We start from the raw sequence: 18,017 nt of genomic DNA, 5'->3' as shown, positions 1-18,017 counted from the left end.
CAATTTGCTACTCCATTCTTTCACACATCTAATCAGCAATAATTTTTGTCAGTCTTTATTTATTTTAGAGGAGAAGTTTCTTTCTTAACAGTTCTTAAAAATACCGAAATGACTAGCCCTTCCCACAATACACGCTTTTGTAAAATTCCATATAGCTCTTTCTACTATGAAGTATGGCTTAAAATCTGAAAAAAACAAGTCATGGGTGGCTGCTCTAAAAAATCAACAGCAACAGAGTCATCTTGGGTTAGAGTATCTATCCAAATTTATTTCTCTTTTTGCGGAATATGAACAGCTTTGTAAAATGCTTGATTTTTTAAAAGAAAAGTGTATCTGTAAATGAATCAGGGAAAGTTTCCAGTATTTTTACTTTTTTGTGACAAATATTTCCAACAGACTCTTAGGAGTCACTTCCAACCTTTATTAATAAAGAATGACATTGTCAATGTTCTAGTCAAATTACTTTTCAGGGATGTGAAAAAAACACCATCACTAAGGCATAGAAGTGACAAAAGGCTGTAATTTCAAAGTAGTTAAAGAACAAGTCGTGTAATGATTCAACTGTATACAGTAAAGCAGGTTGTAATTAAAATGTTTATTGTCTCTGTATGTCATGAGAATTTCATGACCCTATAGCTTTATACGATTTAATAGACTAAAGATATTGCCTCAGGCATTTAGTGGGCTATAGCATGAAGTCCTTGTCTGACATCAGTGAAGTGTAAAATGGATTAGTACATGAAACATACTATTTATAGTGGAAATGGGCTGATTCCCATTACAATAACTCACAATGTACTTGCCTCTTTGTCCCTCATAAATCACCAACCACAGATACAGTTGTATATCATCCTGTCTCCATTCTGCCTTAGAGGGAAAGATTTTTGAGATGGAAATATTGCAAGAACTTTAGGATCTGCAAGATAACCAACTCACCTGGTTTGGGATGGGTTGGCTGTGGAGTCCACACTGAGCTTCCTGTCTAACATGAAAGGCTACATTCGACATTATTATCTGGGGTGACTGTTTTCAGCCATCATTGATAATACTTGACTAGAGTTTAAGAAAAAGTTGGCCACAATAGTAGTCTGTGTTCCAGAAAGACATTTATGGTAACACAAATAACTGTCATTTATTTCACCCTAAATCACTTCCATTGACATGTGTTAGTGCTTTATTGTGATGGTTTTGACCTCAGTGAAGAATTCGTAGGAATCCTTTGCTCCTTCCCTTCCTACACCTGAGGCTTTCATCCCACCAAATGGCAAGTTCAGGTCTCTAACAAGCCAGCAGTTGGTCCACACCAATCCAGACTGTAGTCTTTGTGCCACCCGATGAACGCGGCTCACATTGCTGGACCACACAGTGGCTGCCAAGCCATATTTGACACTGTTGGCTCTTTCAATCACTTCTTCTTCTGTATCAAACTCTACCACACATGTTACAGGACCAAAGATCTCTTCTTGCATGCAACAAGATTCGTCCTTGATTTCTGTAATAATTGTAGGCAGCATGAAATATCCTTTCTTGTTGCCAGATGAGAGCTCCAAGGAATCCACTCCTTCTCCACAGAGGATATTGGCTCCTTCAGCCTGGGCTTTCTTCACATAGTTCCTTACCTGGGGAAGCAGCTGCAAAATGTCAGTGCTCAGACACAAAATTCTGAGATTTCCTCTTTCCAATTTAGGTAAATCAACAGGAGTCCAAGAATACATCTAACTGAGTCACACCACGTTTTCTTCCCTCCTAATAACAGAGTCATTTCTTAGCTTTAGCTGTTATATTTCTGTAAGAGTAAGAGCAGGCCTCTCTTGCTGTAAAAATAAATGTTCTCTCTCTAAATGCTTATTAGCCAAGTAGACAGAACTGTTGCCCCTGCTCTTTTTTTTTTTTTTTTTTTTTTTTTTTTTTAACATATTCTCAAAAGGGTAGGATCCCTGGGGAAAATAGAAGTGGGTCTCAGAACCCCCTTGCTTCTTCCAGGGGCTTGGGCAATTTGTCACATACTATGGGCCATGGTTCACTGACTCCAAGAGATCAATTATATTTTCCTATCTCATAGGCAGGCTTGTTAAATGTTCACATGTAACTAGGATGATGAAGCTATGAATACTACAGAGGATCCTATCAATAAATAATTAAGGCTGTTTCCACGACTGCTGCTTGACTGGAATGCTACCTTGAACACATAGGTCATGCTATTCATCTACTTCTGTGGGTTTGAAATCATTGTATAACTTCTCTCCCTTTAGAAACACCACAGATATGTGACTTGTTCTTCTCTTTACTGTCTTAGTAAGTTAGATTCAAAAGCCCTCTGTGGTGCCACAGAATATGAGGAACTCAAGCACTGGATGTTCTTCTACCAAAATAGGCCTGAAGTACCAGCTTAGGCTTCAGAAAGCAACACAATGTTTTGGCTTTCTCTTTCACTCAGGTTTTTCAGTCTGCTTCTTGCTCATATTAATTGTTTCAGGCAGTTTTGGGATATGAGTATGTTCTCCTGGACTCTAAGCCCACAAAATCTCATTTCATACAAGCCACTAAAGCAAATTCTGGTTAGCTATGCATTGTCTGAGCTGCTCTCTAAATATATACAATTCTGAATTCATGCAAGCAGTCCTAGATAACCGTTTTTGTACTCTCCTGCATCTGCCAAAGAACAAGATGTAAAAATTAGAATGTTATGTTCATTTCTCTTATCAGGCAAATAGTTGAGCACAACAAATGCAATATCAAAATCAAAGAAAACACTGCTGTAAAATCGGTCAGTTTAAGCTTAGGATTTAGACAATTGTTTCACAATAGCTGTTAGTTGTCTAAAATTATTTTCACACAGTCGATTTTATTCAGAGCAATCACATGATGCCAGACTACTGGCAATGGAAACTTTACCAACAAGATACCTTATCACAGCTTTGAATCATAAACCCCCAAAGTTAACCTTTGAGTTAACATGGCCCTTGTCCTCAACCTCTGAAATCATCTTTTGCAGCCCTCTTAAAAATGAGGTCAGCTAAGCTCCATGTAACATCACCTTTTCTAGATGTTCTTTACTTATTAATGCTCCCACATCGACAGTAGGGTCTGAGGGGTTTCCAACCTTCCACTTCTTAGTCTCTGCTACAAATCTCTTCAAAAACTCATTATATATGCCCTTCTGAACAAAGATCCTGGAGGTGCAGAGACAGATCTCACCCTACCAAAAAAACAGAAAAAAACAACAGAATTTGTTTATATTACTTTATATTATTGATGATTACCAGTAGTTACTTCCCAAAAATGAGACTTGTGTCCTACACCCTCAGGAGGGTGTGTTTCAATTTATTTCTAGCATATCAATTGCAGCTAGAATCCTACTTCCTTGAGGGAATATACAGTGTTATTCATATGAGAGGCTGATGACATTTTGTTACCTTCCAGTAGCCCAGGAACATATCCAGGAGCATATCCTGGATTATTATGTTTCCCTTTTCTAGGAAAAATAAGATAATTTCGTATTTTTCTACTTATGACTTGCTGACAAGACAGAATCTAAAAACAGACCTTGACAATTTAGGATGTGGATTCAGAGGCATGTGCGCATGCACAAACACACATCCCTCCTGCCGCAAGCACAGTTCAGAACCAGGAGGTACCTGGTTGGCAAAGCTGGACCTCACGGTGGCGGGGATGCATTGATTCAAGTCAGCATCATCAAAGACGAGGGCGGGATTCTTGCCTCCCAGTTCCAGGGAAAGCTTTTTGCAGTGAGGCGCACTTTTCTCTATGATACGTTGGGCCGTGAGCGTGCTTCCCGTGAAGGAGATCAGCGGCACGTCAGGATGGCATACAATAGCTTCTCCCGCCCTGGGACCCGTTCCAAACACCATGTTCACCACTCCATGGGGTATTCCTCATGAGAAGAAAGGCACAAAGCAACCATACCTTCTTTGCTCTGGGGTATTCAATTCATTGTGTTTTGTCTTTGAAGTTATAAAGTTGCTAATAGTTACAGAGTGACAAAGATTAACTTACATAAGGGTGGAAATACATGATGTTTAATAACCTTGGAGGACAGGGTTGAAAGATTTAAAAAAAAAAAAAAAAAAAAAAAAAAAAAAAAAAAAAAAGAAGTTTTATTGATCTGATTTATCCACCACCAGAAGTTCATTTTTTAGTTATTCTGTCATGGGGGAAAAGCAATTATCCTCCCAATTTTTCTTAATAGTTCCTGTGGACCAAATACAATGTTGACATAGCAACCAAGAGCTTGTTCTCTCACTCACGTGGTTCCCTGTGCTGGCACCACGGACGTGGGAAATCCTTATGTGGAATACAGTACTGGGGAAGAAGATACACAAAGACTTTTCATAAGATAGTTGCAAAGAGTGGGAAAGAGCTGGGGTGGAGAGATAGTATGAAGACGGGGACAGCATTTTTACTTCTCCAATGCAATATTCTACTACAGTAACCATCTTTTCCTCAATTCTTTGCATGCTTTCTGATTTCTACAGCAAACAGAGTACACAAAAAAGCAGATGCACCCTAACCACGATCCCTTACACAAAGGGACTTACCTGCTTTTCCAAAGAGCTTACACATCATCCAAGCTGTGACAGATGTCATCTCACTTGGCTTGGCAACTACAGTATTTCCACATGCAATGGCAGGAGCTATTTTCCAGGTCAACAAGTACAGTGGCAAATTCCAAGGACTGATTAAACCAGCTACATAGCAAAAGCACAAAAAATAGGAGTTCAATCTTACTGCAACAGAAGAGTTGATTCTCTAACCTCAGTTATAAATGAACTGGGATTTATGAGGGGAATTTGGCTATGGCTTTCTCATTCATACAATTGTGTAAGAAATTCACAGCTAAAACTGTCTCATGAACAATAACTTAAAAACTTGTGTAAAGGATCCTGAAGGTGATCAACTGCACCCTCTAAGTGAGTTTTGCTGCTGTTTTAGAGGAGAAGCTTATGTTCACAGTTTGCCTTCTGGTGTTTTCTAGGAACATTAACACAAGGCTGCCACTCAAACTGTTTACATTAATTAGTCTGTAGTAATATCCTGTGGGCATACTCTTAGCCAACAGCAACGGTTAAGGCAGTATGAGTTAGTTCTTTCTTTCTCTTTCTTCTTTTGCTCTTCATAGCTTTTTTCTTTTCAATTTAAATATTAGAAGAGTATCTATAACATGCTGTGTATATTTTCCTCATAAATTTTAGCCAATTTGATTAATGTACAAATTGCTACTTCTTCCAATTGCTGAATCACTAAAATTTGTTCAGTAGCTGCCTTTGAGAATATTTTTACTCTACACATTTGTAGCAAATAGTGAAAAACAAGCTATGACTGACAGGTGTGGCTGCTCATAAAACTCAATTCCTTGATGTGTGACTGAGCAGACACAGAAATGGAGCTTCAGAACTTGGGTAAGTTTTTTTAAATGAGAGCAATTATACCAGAAGCACTCATGTTCTCCATTGCTCATGGAAACTGTTAAAAGGGTTGCCTGGCTTGGTTTATTTTATTTTTAAGAATAATTGAAATAATAATTTGGAATATTCATATATGTGTATAAAATATATAATGAGATAATCACGAATCCATTACTCGTCCTGAGCACAGTGACTTTATCTCCAAAGCAATAGCAACATCTAGTGGCTGACTTCAGTGATTCCCCAACTAAAAAAAGATTCAAAGCTGACAGGCTTTCAAAGACAGGCTGAAATTTCCAATTGCATACTACTACCGCTCCCTCAAAGCCAAGAAGGATTTAGCTATCCCAACAGAAGTAGCAGCTAAGGGTTCTGAAAATCCTGTCCATCCACAGCAGTAATGCATATTTATGTATGCAGGCATATGTGCACAAAATACAAGAGAAATGTTGAGGGTAGGAGCTATTGAGTTTTTTTTTTTTTTAAGGTTAATTATCCAAGTAGTATAAATTATTTTATATTGTTACTCATGTTTTAGCAGACTGGCTATATTCAGCATGAAATCCAGAGATAGTAAAAGTTAGCTTTGGAAAAGTCCTCTTTCACTGTTGAACTCTCCTCAGGGCAGACGCCCTGCCAGCCTTTCCAGCACTTCAGAAATGCCATACCAATTCCCACAGGAGTCCTCGAAGTGTAATGCAGGCAGCCCACGGCTGCCATCTCAGTGCACTCTGTTGTGTGATGAAGGATGGAAGAGGCGAAGAATCGGAAGTTGTGCACTGCCCGAGGGATGTCCACTGTCCTAGCAAATGTAATAGTTTTACCTAAAACATGAACAAGCACACTGCTGTATTATCATGGGCAGAAAACAGTCCATCTGAACGCCGCTGCAAACACTGCTTTAAACTTTGCTCTGAAAACTACAGCTTGAGTGTTTTGGGGGAACTGTCTTTTGTTCCATGCCCAAGTAATCCCTGGCATAGTGTAGTCGTATGCCATGACAGCGGCTTCACTGTACAACTGCATTACAAGTAGATAACAACTGAAGTCAACATTTAGAAATTCTGAAAAAACAAGCCTTAGACTACCACAGAAAAATAAAATCAGTGACAATTTCTACAAAATTAGTGCACATCAGCTTGAAGCTGCACCAACAGTTCATACTATACTAAAAATGAGGATCAGATCCTCAATTTCAATAATCAGTAAGGCACTCATTTTCTCAAAATTTGAGATCATCAACTGCAATTTTTACCCTGATCCTTTGACTCCGCTTGTGCAAACGCTTCCAGATCATGTTCAATCAGGTCTGCCAGTTTGTTCAGGATCTGAGATCTTTCCAATGGACTTTTTGAGGACCAAATTGGGAAGGCATCTTTGGCAGCTCTGACAGCAGCATCCACCTAAAAACATGAAGCAGGGATGGTGTACAATCATGGAGGGTTTTAGATAGAATGAAACAACCAGCAGATCAATTCATATTTGAGAGGTTACTAAGGCAAATCACTTTGTTCAGATGACTAGCTCTTCAGAGTTGTGCTTGTTCACAGCTTCTCCACTTTCTTCTTCTCAAGACACTATCAATAATGTTGGTTAGGTTATGGAATAGGGTTTCTCTTCTTGATACTTTATTTTCCTGTAACTCTTAATTTTCTCTACTTTGCAGTTACTACTTGTGGGCAGCCCTCTAGGCCTAGAGTGGATGCCAGATGGGTCAAGTTGGCACCAGAAAGTGCTACCAGTCTGAACCATTTGGAACCTTGTTTCTCATGGGGGAGGTGCAGGAATATGCCAGAGTATCCAAATGGTCACAGTAAGGTCTTGCCATATGAGACTTACTGGGCAACGATGAAAGTAAGGAGGTGGGGAAGGAGAAGGATGCCCTTCTTTCATTAGATCAAGAAAGGTCTGAGAATACATTTATGGAATTACCACTCAGAAATATTTTTATTCTTACCCAATCGCAGTTAGAAACATATTAATGCCCTCACAGGAAAAAAAAAAAAAAAAAAAAAAAAAAAAGAAAAGAAAAAGAAAACGCTCTTTTCTAAACTCTTGGAATTTAGATGTTTATCTCATCAGATATCTAACAAGGTCTACAGATATGAAAGATCATCATATGCTTTTATATAGATGCATATCGGTCTTGCCAGTATTCTACCTGAGATGTACGTAACTTCTGTCTGTTGCTGCCGTGGTTCTTCAGCCTGCCTTTACTGAATGGTGGCAGAAGACCAGTGCCTCTCCAAAGTGGAGTAGGCTTTAATAGATTAAAATTTATCATAAAGTTCCCTCTCAACTAGCTCTTCTGGGCTGAATAAAAATTATCTGAATCTACTGATTTACAAACTGTTCCTTTTAGATATTTACCAGTCTCTCAGATTACTTAAGGTGGTTACTAGCAACTTTCATATTTTAGCTGTTCTGTTTCTCTAATTTTGCTTCATATATATCACTTTGTAACAGCTTCCACTAACAGACGCATCAAGGTGGGCTTCTATTTTAAGCTGTGTTCCTACTTGGCTTCTTGTCATCTTTATTCATAAATTTCTTCAGCCTTGAGAAATCTTTCCTGGTCAGTAACTAAAAGGACATTGATGTAGTAATATATTAGATGATTCTGGCCTGTTACTAATGTTGTCACATCACTGGTTCTTACACAATCACCAAATACTCCTTCCCACCAGTTCCACAAATCTGAATTCCAAAATTGTTCCTTCACATTGTGACAAGTGCCACAAAAATCATCATAACTATAGATACTCCTATGATGTTTTACTAAGGGAAGCACAAAAGCACAAGTAGGTGGAAATCCTGTTTTTCCCCCCTGCACATCAGACTAGATGCAGAACTAGAGATGGAAGGACAGAGAGATACTAGTATGAAGGCCAAGGTAGGAAATAAACCAACATATACAAGGTCATACAGATCACTGGCCAAGCCCAGAAATCTAGACTCTACTCTTTTGACCATAGTTCAACAATCTACAATTCAGTTGCCAAAGCCTGCAGACCATCAGCTATTGAATGGCTAGAACAGGGCCAAAGCTGGTCTGCAAAAGGGGACCTGCAGCATGTAGAGCAAGTCAGGTACGAATGGCAGGAGCTCCTGGAGTCTAGTGTCCTCTGACTTCTACATGCAGCAGGAGGGAGAAGCTCCTGCCTCAGGTAGGGGCAAGAGGTGACTGATGTAGGCAGAGCTTTCCAGCTCTCAAGAGAAACTCAGTGGAACACATACCTATAAAGAAAAATATGATCTGGCACACCACCCTGGAGAGGTTCACCCCCTAAGCATCTAGACCTTCCCTACTAACTAACTTGTTCTTCCACCCTTCTGTCATTAGGTGCCATCGTGGTGCTGCAGCTCATTTGCTTTCTTCTTTGTTGCCTCTTTCACTTGGTGCTATATGCTTCAAAAGAGAGCTGATGTGAAGTTAAGGCTATCAGTACTTCTAACTCTCCAACAAGTTCTGAAGCAGAGGGAAAATGCAGCATTTTCATAGATAGTAGAAGAAAAAATTAGCAGAGCAAGGAATGAAGCAGCAGTAGATTGATCCAAAAAAGTAAGCGTAGAAAAATAGAGATTTGTACAGAAGGACTCAGAGAGAAGACAAGTTAAACAGTTACTTAGTTTGACTAGCAGAAAGAAGCAAAGAAAGTCAAGCCATAAAGAAAATATGCATAAGAATTCAGCTATAAACTTGTGTGTCTGAAACACGTCCTCCTGCTTTGCTCTTTTGCACATTAAAGACTAAATACCAAAGAACAATTCAGAACTATCATAAAATGTTGATATTAAAATACATTATACATTACACATTATACAATAGCATCTCAGGGTATTCTGTTTTCTGGTGGATGATGCAGTGGAGTAAAATTCTTTAAAGGTAGGTTTGCCGGGCCTAATCAGCCATCACAAGTCTGTGTTTTGGGTGTACAGGTCAACTACTCAGCCTGCTTTGGTGTTGGCTTTCTGGAGCTCAAGATATCTGTCTAAGGGATAAAGTAAAACCCTGAAAAACATTGTGCTGGAATTCCATCACTGCAAAAGCCAGTGCAGCTGGCCTAGTTTTAAATTCTGGGGTCAGCGACAGAGTCTGATTCATACTTGTTTTGCCTCCTACTTTCCACTGAAACCAACCAAAAAGACCAACAGGCCATCCAATCTTGCTAGAAACTAGCAGGCCAAATGCCTTTTTGAACCTAATCCTTGATGCTTATTTTGAAGTTTATTTTATCCTCGAAGAAGTATGTGATTGTACTTCAGCATATTCCATCAGGCATCAGTGGATATCAGCTCTGCCAAGCCCTCCCTTTTTGCATGACTGACTAAGGGCAGCAGTAAAGCACTCACTGACTTCATGAGTGTTTAGACTGAGTTCCAGATCCCACACACAACCACTAAGAAAGCTAAAACAAGAAATTCATCATTCTTTACATACCTGTTACTTTATGTATACTTGGACTATAGTCTAGAACAGCCAGTAGCCTACTTCTGTTAGGCTGTTCTGCCATTCTCACAAATTCCCCATTTTAATAATTCTGCAAATGAATAAACAGGAAGATTTGCACCTGCACATCAAAGAACAGCCTTTGCAGGCATAATTAGTGTCGGAATGAACTTACACAAATGTATTCTAGTAAATCCAACCTGTTACACTTTAACTCTTGGTCATCAACATCTAGCAAATATTTACCCAACTGAAATTACAGTGCAAAGGTTTCTGCTGAAAGAAGTACAAAGAAAGCAGTCCAAAAGACTGAAATGTAAGTAAATGGAACAAGTACACACAGAAGCAGTTTGTTTAAAAAATATTTTGAAAATGAAACAATGTCAGACACTATTAGTCAAAGTTTTCCACACCTTTTGTAGGATCTAACCTTTTCCAGTCATTTCTCCCTATAGTGAATCAGAAACACGACATTAGACACACCTTTTCATCACTTAGAAGTAGCATCAATGAAACCACAGTTCCCGAAATGAGTGACATGTTGTCCTATCTCACTTGAACACACATATAAGGTACCAAGAAACATTCATCCCACCAGCAAGTACAGGACTGAAAAACAGTGCATGTCTGTTCCTATTGATTGATGAAGAGGATGAGCTACATTATAAAGGAATGTACACTCATTGCAGCCAGTTCCTCACTTGCGCTTAATAGCCAGCTATTTCAACCCAATTTCAGGACTGGAAGGTTTCAACCATACCTTGAAGAAGAGCCAACAAGACAAAAAACCTTTTAAATGACAACAGCAAACAAATGAAAACATATTCAATTGCATATAGTGGCTCTAAGTTTGCAGAAGAGAGCAACATGCCCTTTTTCTCTCTTCCAGAGATGTTTATACTTACTGCGAATACAAGTATTGTCAGGAACGTATGTACCAGACATCTCTTTCTTATGTGAGCTGAAAGAGCTACACTGAAGTAATTGAAGTTCTGTTGATCTACACCCAGCTTAGGACTTTGTCTGTAACTTTGTAATTGCAAAGTGTAAAAAGTTGGAGGTATTTGCTGCTGCAGCAATAAATCACCAAGCATTGTAATACAATCACGAATTTATTCATTTAAGTGTTAAGGGCTTAGATGTTTTTCTAGTCTCTCACCTTTCACTCTCTCCCACTCAAAACATTCACATTATTTGCAATGAACATTCTCTTTTTACCGTCTTATACATTTGAATAGTACTCACCTCTTCTTTGCCACTGTCCGGCACCCTGCAGTAGACATCTCCTGTTGACGGATTATAGGAGTCTATATAGGAGGAACAAGGAACAAACTTGCCAGCTATAAAGTTTTCCAGCACTAAGAGAGTCTTTGAGGAAGACATTGTTAGCAGCTTGCTTTATCTTTATTTTTTTTCCCCTAAGAGGTGTCAATTTAGATTAGTAGTTTTGTATTATTTGCACTGCTAGTTTGAACTCCTCCCCCTCTCTCTCCGTGTTCTCTGTGTTGCTCACTCAAAAGTGGGAAGGAACTCTGGCAGCAACAGCAGAAACAAAAGAGAAAAGCAGGAATAATGACTCTGTCTGTGGGCTTGTTTTTCTTGCAGTTTAGGCACAGAGGCAGAATCACCTAAGATATTTAAAATCTGCTCTTTTGTGTATGTAAAAAGTAAAATATTGAAGAAAGGAGAAAATAATGATTTGACAGGGAAATTTCTCCCTGTAGCAGTGTCTGCAGCTCATGCTTACTGCTTTATCATTAATATTTTTGCTTGTAACAAGAAAAATAGTGGTTCTCTTAAAAAAAATACATTTAGAAAAAATAACAAATTATCTTTTTCAATCAGACCATTTCCCAAACATCAAGCAACACAAGAGGCTGAGTGGCCCATCAATTAAAAAATGCTGAGAAGTTGTGAAGCACTATCCTACACAGTACCCTTTCTGGTATGCTGCTTAAAACTAGCTTTTAAAAAGAAGCTGAACAGGGGTCCTCTTGCTATAGAGAAGCATGTTACACGTAACTAAAGTTTTCCTTTAACTTCCCAAGAACCTGAAGTACCCAGTAACACAGTTACCTAAAAGACATTTTTCTCGAAGATATACTATTTTAATTATTATACATTGTTCTGAGAATATCACCTCTTTGTACTCCACGTATTCCAACCACCACAGCCATTTTAAAGAGTATTTTATCCCCAGGAGATCGTGAATATCTAAATCAGCAGTTTAGAAAGTTTTTAGATCCTAGACCACTGTCAACCCACAAAACTTCTTGTAGATCAATATGCAACAGCATTTTTATTGAATAAAGTTGATATGGTTGTATCAACCAATAACAAATCTATTCATCAACCTGTTGAAGCCTCTGGGTAGAGCTCAGCTCAGTGCTGAAGGGTAGTGCAGCTATGTGTTGAAACTGGAATATTGGGAAGTATCTCTGGCTCTCTCAAGCTACAAACCAGGAAACCATGCAATAGCTTTTCTGCAGTCACAGAATACAGAGCCTCAAAATTTAAAGCATCCATATGTAAAAGAAATTACTAGAGGTCCATTTTCAGAATCGTGTTTCCTTACACACAAGCAAAAAGGATTATACTGAAGTCTTAAAACCAAAGACACTTTCTTCCACTTGTAGCATTTTAGCTGTCCCCTGACTTAAAATCAACCAAAACGTATTCTAGGTTTGAAGGTAAGTTCAAGTGAAGCAGGTTCAACACAGGAGTTTGGCAGCATCAAGTTCTGGAATCCTACAAGCACAGAAACCTTTATGGTTGGCATATAAGTATTGGGAAGTATTTAAATGCAATTTACAGGCATAAGAAAAAGTGCATAATTCGTAAGATAGCTTCAGTTTGGGCAGTAATAGTTTTCAGGTAATGTTCATTTGTAAGATTTGATATCAATTCATTTCAACATAGAACATCGATACTTCTACAAATGTGCATGCAGTCACAGTGTAATTTACATATGTTGAGTGCATGTATGTGATGAATTAAGGCTAAGCACGTGACTGCAAAAAAGTATACTCTCACTATTAGTGTCGGAAGAATAGAAACGGACAGTACAAATACATGACTTTGTACTAAATAGAAACCGTTGCTTTCTGTGTTCTTTACTGCTCAATACATGGCTTTACCTCAGTTAACTAAAGTGAATGATGCTGAGTGAGTACTTCAGTTCTTTTCCTGCACTATAAACTAGGATCAAAATTACGGTCTTCTTTACACTGCACTCATACACATGGCTCCTAAGATATCTGGAGTCCTCTCTCGGTTCCTATAAAAAAATTCAAAGCTGTAGTAAAATGTGCCTGTCCTGAGTTAACACTGAATATGGCAGAAGGGTCCAAAAGAACTCATCTGTCAGGTGATTTAGCCTGCCTTCTTACTGAAAAATGGGAAGGAGTTACAGGCTTGAGCAAGTACAATAATCTGACTTCAGCGTACATCCCAAGATCAACCTGCCAATTGGTGTTCAAAAAGAGCATTAAATCTGGGTGAGAGAAGTGTATGTCGGATAGTAGGTAAACAAAGGAGTAATACATGAGAAGAGTTGAACACTAATTCCACAGAAAGAAGTCATAGGTCAGTTTCTCATCTTAGCTCACTAATTTGCATTGAAACATATGAATTATGGAAATCAATAAATGATATAACAGAATTTAGAAATATGTAAATAACAATAGATCAAGGAGGCAAAAATTATGCTCAAAGCTATTTTATTGTTCTTATATTTTAAAAAATAAAATTAGCCACTGTCAGCACAGCTTCCACTACACAGCAAAAGAAACTTTAAATAAGTTTTGGGATAGAAAAAAAACACTCCTAGGATAATACCGCATGCCATTTTCGGAAAGTAAATAGTTCTTTTTTCCCTGAATATGCATTCAACTCAAACCTCAAAATATATTAGAACAATTAAGTTACTTTACTGAATTAATGTGCAGCAGAAAAGCAAATCAAAGAACTATGTAAACAATTTATGGCTGGAAGTAAGGAGTTTGTTTCATGATGATTCATCATCGTATTCTCTAATTCAACTTTTTAAGCACGTTTCCATAAGTTCTTTAAGGGGTTAATTCCACATGGAGAAATACATGGACTTTTGTGATGGGAAAGTGTAACATTAACAATTCCTTGTCAGTTCGCATCTTGTTCTGCAGTGGGAGAGACAGATGAAGGGCTCCTCAGAAGTCTAATATGATTTGACTTTTCTCATTATATTTCACTCCCAGTTAATTGCACTTGTTCCTTCCATTGAAGTAACTGGATTCTTAAAAGTATGGATATTTGATTGCATTTTGGTTGGATTGTGGAATTGTGCTGTCATTCTTTAATCTAGAAAGAAAAGCAAATACAAAAAAACCTCTGGTGAAAAACAAAGTGCTAGCTGTAAAATGATGATAGATTTTTCAACATATTGTGATATTGTGAACTGTGGGAGAAAAAAATAGTAATTCCTAGAGAATAGTTACAGTTATTCAGTCTTCAGTTCTGCAGACATCAGGTATCATAGATTTAAATACAATCCTATTCACTTGAAGATAAATTTAAGCATAAATGGGTGCACAATTGAAGCCTAATTCTGGATCCTATTTAAGACTAGACAAGCTAAGAATATTAAAGCACCATAAGACACAGCCTCAGATAGATCTAGGACATTATTCCTATACACATTAGGAGAGGCCAGAAATTGTCAAGCTCTAGCTCTGTTTTGATGCTAAATGCCTCAGGAAAAGCCTCTGTATCAAAATGCAGTTAATGTAAAAAACGCGGTAAATTTCTCTCCATTAGACTTAAAATTTTAACCTAAGTTCTAATCCAAAAATGATAGCCAGATTTTGAAAATGACAAAAGGACATTTGTATTTTACTCCCCAATAGAACGTGAAACATTTGCATTTACCTCCACAACCTGTGCTTTCTCCCACTGAAACAGGATGAGAAAATGCCTACAAGCATTAGTAAGAATCAAATGCACAACTACCTTTAACATTCACAGAGTAAAATCTGGGACACAAACTAGCCATAGTAAAAGCAGCTAATATTTCTTATTTACAAATGACTTTTGCTATATTTATACACTCAGGTCAATTTCAGAAAGATAGATGTATATTAAAATCCTAAAGGGTTATTTTTAACTGGAGAGAGGAAAAAACAACATTCAGAAGTTCTAAACAAATGTTCCTTAATAAACTGAACAGAACTGTGACAAATTTTCCTTACATCTTGCTAATAAATTGTCTCTTTTTCAGCAGAATAAATTCATTTTTTAAATCAAAGGGTATAAAATCAAATAGGTCTTAATTATAAAAACTTAATGCTACATGAAAGTTAACACCATTCCTTAACAGTAGAGAAAGCCCATTATAAAACAATCATACCTCTGTGATAACTCCTGCAGCAATAGTGGAACCACCGTAGCGTAACATAAACCTCCCAAGCTCTTTAAAGTCTTTATACAACTCCAGAGCTACGGGTCTTTGAGTTTGTAGTTCTATTAAAGCATTCTGTCCTTTAGTCAGGAACCTGCAGTGTTAAATAAGCAGAAAATTCTATTACTAATACATACATGTATTAATTAAAAGCATACAATGAGTAAATGAAAAAATAATATTGTAAAGCCAAAAGAAATTATGATCACTAAGGTTGATCTCAAATATAACAAAAGCCACAAAAGTGGAAACTCATTTGCCTGCAGTATACCTTTTAAAAAGGTATTTGTGTTTGTTCTAAAAACCTCCAGGGAAGGGCATCCATCACACCACTTGGTAAATTGTTTCTAAGTTCATTATCCCATTTAATACCTACTTTTTACATCTAGTACAAATATGTCTTGTTTCAAATCCAGTCCCAGCAACTAAAGAGGATGTGGAGTTTGTTTACTTCATCAGTTCATTATTCTGTAGAAGTCATGTGTTTCTTCCCATTATCTTTCAGCAACAGTTTTAGCTGTGCATTTTCTGGCAAAGGATTATTCAGATGATATTGTTGCTGTCAAACAACACTTCAACTCAAAGACAGTTTTAAATAAATAGAGGAATGTTCCCATAGTTTAACTTAAGTGTGGGAAGAAATCAGATTCAGAGAAACCTAAATCTGTTGCTCTTCTTTGACCCACTGCCCAGCAGAGTTTATTTTAGGTAGTAACGCATTCCCAGAATTATACCAGGGACCTCATCCTGTTTCAGGACAAAAAGGTAAAGAAAAATTTCTTTAAGTGCAGGGCTGGTGATCTAGAATTCACCCCTAACTCTGCAAGTTGACTTTAGGTAAGTCATTTTATCTTCTTGGGTGATCAGCACTTAGTAAGTGGGATCAATAATTTCCACTTGCTAAAGCACTCTGAAATCTAAATGTGAAACCAATACAAAAATGAAAGTATATTTTATGTCCTTAGAAATATATTATTACTTCATAATAGAACCTACTTGATATGCCACATATTAACAAAAACTCAGCTGCCCATTCCTCATGTAATTATCAATTATTCAGCACACTTACTTAGGTTTTTTCTTTGTCACTTCACCAGTGCTTTTGTGCAGGACGCTCAATAATCTTCTAATAGTAGCAGGCTCACTTACAGTTTGATAGTGTAAAAGCACCTAAAATAGTTTTATTTTTTCAGTTATTAAACTTTCTAGAATAAATAAAAATCCTAATTGTCAATACTTGAACACATTAAGTTCTTCTCAGACTGATTTTGTAAACAATTGTTCATAAAACTTCTCACAGGCCTCACCTCACATTCAGTAACCTTTCCTATTATCTCAGTTCTTTATCTCTGCAGATATGACAAAAAGGTCATGTATTATTTAATTATAGATACATTTTTCATTTTTAAGTGTTTTGTTTGTGCCATGTCAGTATAATTCTCTATCATGAATAAATTTTTCAGGTATCTTGTAATCAGGCACATCAGTATCATCTTATACCTTCAGTGCCTTCTCAATGAATAGGCTAGCCTGCGTCTGTGATGGAACATCATGTTCTTTGAAATTGCTTAGCTACATATCAAAATATCAAAAGCCAGTATGAGTATGTATGAGCAGCAAGAGTAGCACCTCATATCCTCTTTAAATTACAGAAGAATTAGCTATTTCCAGCGGGGGGGGAGGGGGGCAGACACTGGATGCCAAATGCATCTTTAGAAAGAGTGAAGGGGAGAGGGGAAAAAAAAGTAATATATAATGAAAATAAGAACTTTTGAAGAGACTCACAGGAAATCCTTTAGTGATTGGAACCTCAATATTAAAGATAAGAATCCGAGCTCTGAAATGAGTACAAACTTTGATGGGTTCCTTTGGATCACAAAACACACAGCCAACACTACAGAAGGAGAGGAAAAAAAAAGCTGATGTAAATCATGGCATAAAACTGTTAATCACTGCACTGAAAAAAGATAAATATTTAAGAGCAGATACAACACTTCAATATAATTATAAAAAAATCAGAATAACATTAAAATCCATAGCCAAATAAATTCTTAGATGTCATGGTATTTTGTGGGTATGCATGAAGAGGTTTGTCTAGTTCAATGAACAATTACATCCATTGCTAACTAGTTTCTAAAAATGTCATTGTTTCCTGTACTTAGGCGCTTTGAAGAATTAAACTTTCATTAGAGATTAACTGTTCCAGATCAACAGCACAAAATGCTGTGGGTTGCCTAAAGTTGCAGTGCCCACAACTCAACTGTTTGGTGAATAGATGATGATCAGGATCAGGACTGTCAAAATTTAAGCTCTCTCGTAAGCACTCACTTCCAAAAAAAATCCAATAAATCACATCACAAGAAAACTACTTCCTGTTACAAGTCAATAAGGTAGACTAGATACGGCTTTTTGAGAGCAGCTAATTTTTACTATCCAATAAAAAAGGAAAATTAATCCCACACAGAAAAATGTGACCAAAGAGAATGAACAGCACAAACCAGTAAGTCAGATGAAATGGAATTTCAAAAAGAATTGAAAATTTAGTATCCATTGTTCACCAATCTAATGTACTCCCAGAAGACAAGTGACATCAAAAGTAAACTGATCCAAGCCTCCATTCAACAAGTACAACAGTATTTCTTTTTCTCATTTACCAGAGAAACATACATCATTATAAAAAGGAAACACAGAAAAAAAATCAGTACTT

At 37.3% G+C, this 18,017-nt stretch overlaps 2 protein-coding genes across 6 annotated transcripts in view; both read right to left on the bottom strand.

Moving 5' to 3' along the window:
• Window positions 1–1,015: 1,015 nt before the first annotated feature.
• On the bottom strand, window positions 1,016–11,259 carry ALDH8A1 (aldehyde dehydrogenase 8 family member A1). Of its 3 annotated transcripts, XM_062570885.1 has the most exons (7): window positions 11,122–11,259; window positions 6,682–6,829; window positions 6,095–6,250; window positions 4,560–4,709; window positions 3,639–3,895; window positions 3,038–3,199; window positions 1,016–1,619 (listed from the first exon to the last, which is right to left on the bottom strand). In XM_062570885.1, exons 1-7 carry the CDS (start codon window positions 11,257–11,259, stop codon window positions 1,167–1,169), a joined length of 1,464 nt encoding a protein of 487 aa, XP_062426869.1. In that variant the 3' UTR covers window positions 1,016–1,166. The 3 variants fall into 3 exon arrangements, with proteins under 3 accessions (XP_062426869.1, XP_062426871.1, XP_062426870.1); XM_062570887.1 differs by lacking the exon at window positions 3,038–3,199; XM_062570886.1 differs by lacking the exon at window positions 4,560–4,709.
• A 2,319-nt stretch (window positions 11,260–13,578) lies between these two features.
• The window catches only part of HBS1L (HBS1 like translational GTPase), a 62,897-nt gene continuing 58,458 nt past the window's right edge, over window positions 13,579–18,017 (bottom strand). For all 3 annotated transcript variants that reach the window (XM_062572518.1, XM_062572519.1, XM_062572521.1), the window contains 4 exons: window positions 17,096–17,204; window positions 16,380–16,480; window positions 15,260–15,404; window positions 13,579–14,214 (listed from right to left, as the gene is read on the bottom strand). In XM_062572518.1, the coding sequence (XP_062428502.1) occupies window positions 14,203–14,214; window positions 15,260–15,404; window positions 16,380–16,480; window positions 17,096–17,204 (367 nt within the window). In that variant the 3' untranslated portion in view covers window positions 13,579–14,202. The remainder of the gene's footprint in view (window positions 14,215–15,259; window positions 15,405–16,379; window positions 16,481–17,095; window positions 17,205–18,017) is intronic.

This window comes from Rhea pennata, chromosome 3 (genome assembly GCF_028389875.1).
Source record: "Rhea pennata isolate bPtePen1 chromosome 3, bPtePen1.pri, whole genome shotgun sequence".
Lineage (NCBI taxonomy): Eukaryota > Metazoa > Chordata > Aves > Rheiformes > Rheidae > Rhea > Rhea pennata.
This window is presented reverse-complemented; position numbering and strand designations above follow the sequence as displayed.

What these genes read in the sequence shown, in the direction of transcription:
- ALDH8A1 (XM_062570885.1), bottom strand. Translation starts at nt 11,259, where the DNA reads ATGTCTTCCTCAAAGACTCTCTTAGTGCTGGAAAACTTTATAGCTGGC. An exon ending in GGTCCAGCTTTGCCAACCAG is followed by an intron (nt 3,200 to 3,638) that starts GTACCTCCTGGT and finishes TTTTTTTGGTAG; the next exon opens with GGTGAGATCTGTCTCTGCAC. An exon ending in GTAAAGAACATCTAGAAAAG is followed by an intron (nt 1,620 to 3,037) that starts GTGATGTTACAT and finishes CTGCTTCCCCAG; the next exon opens with GTAAGGAACTATGTGAAGAA.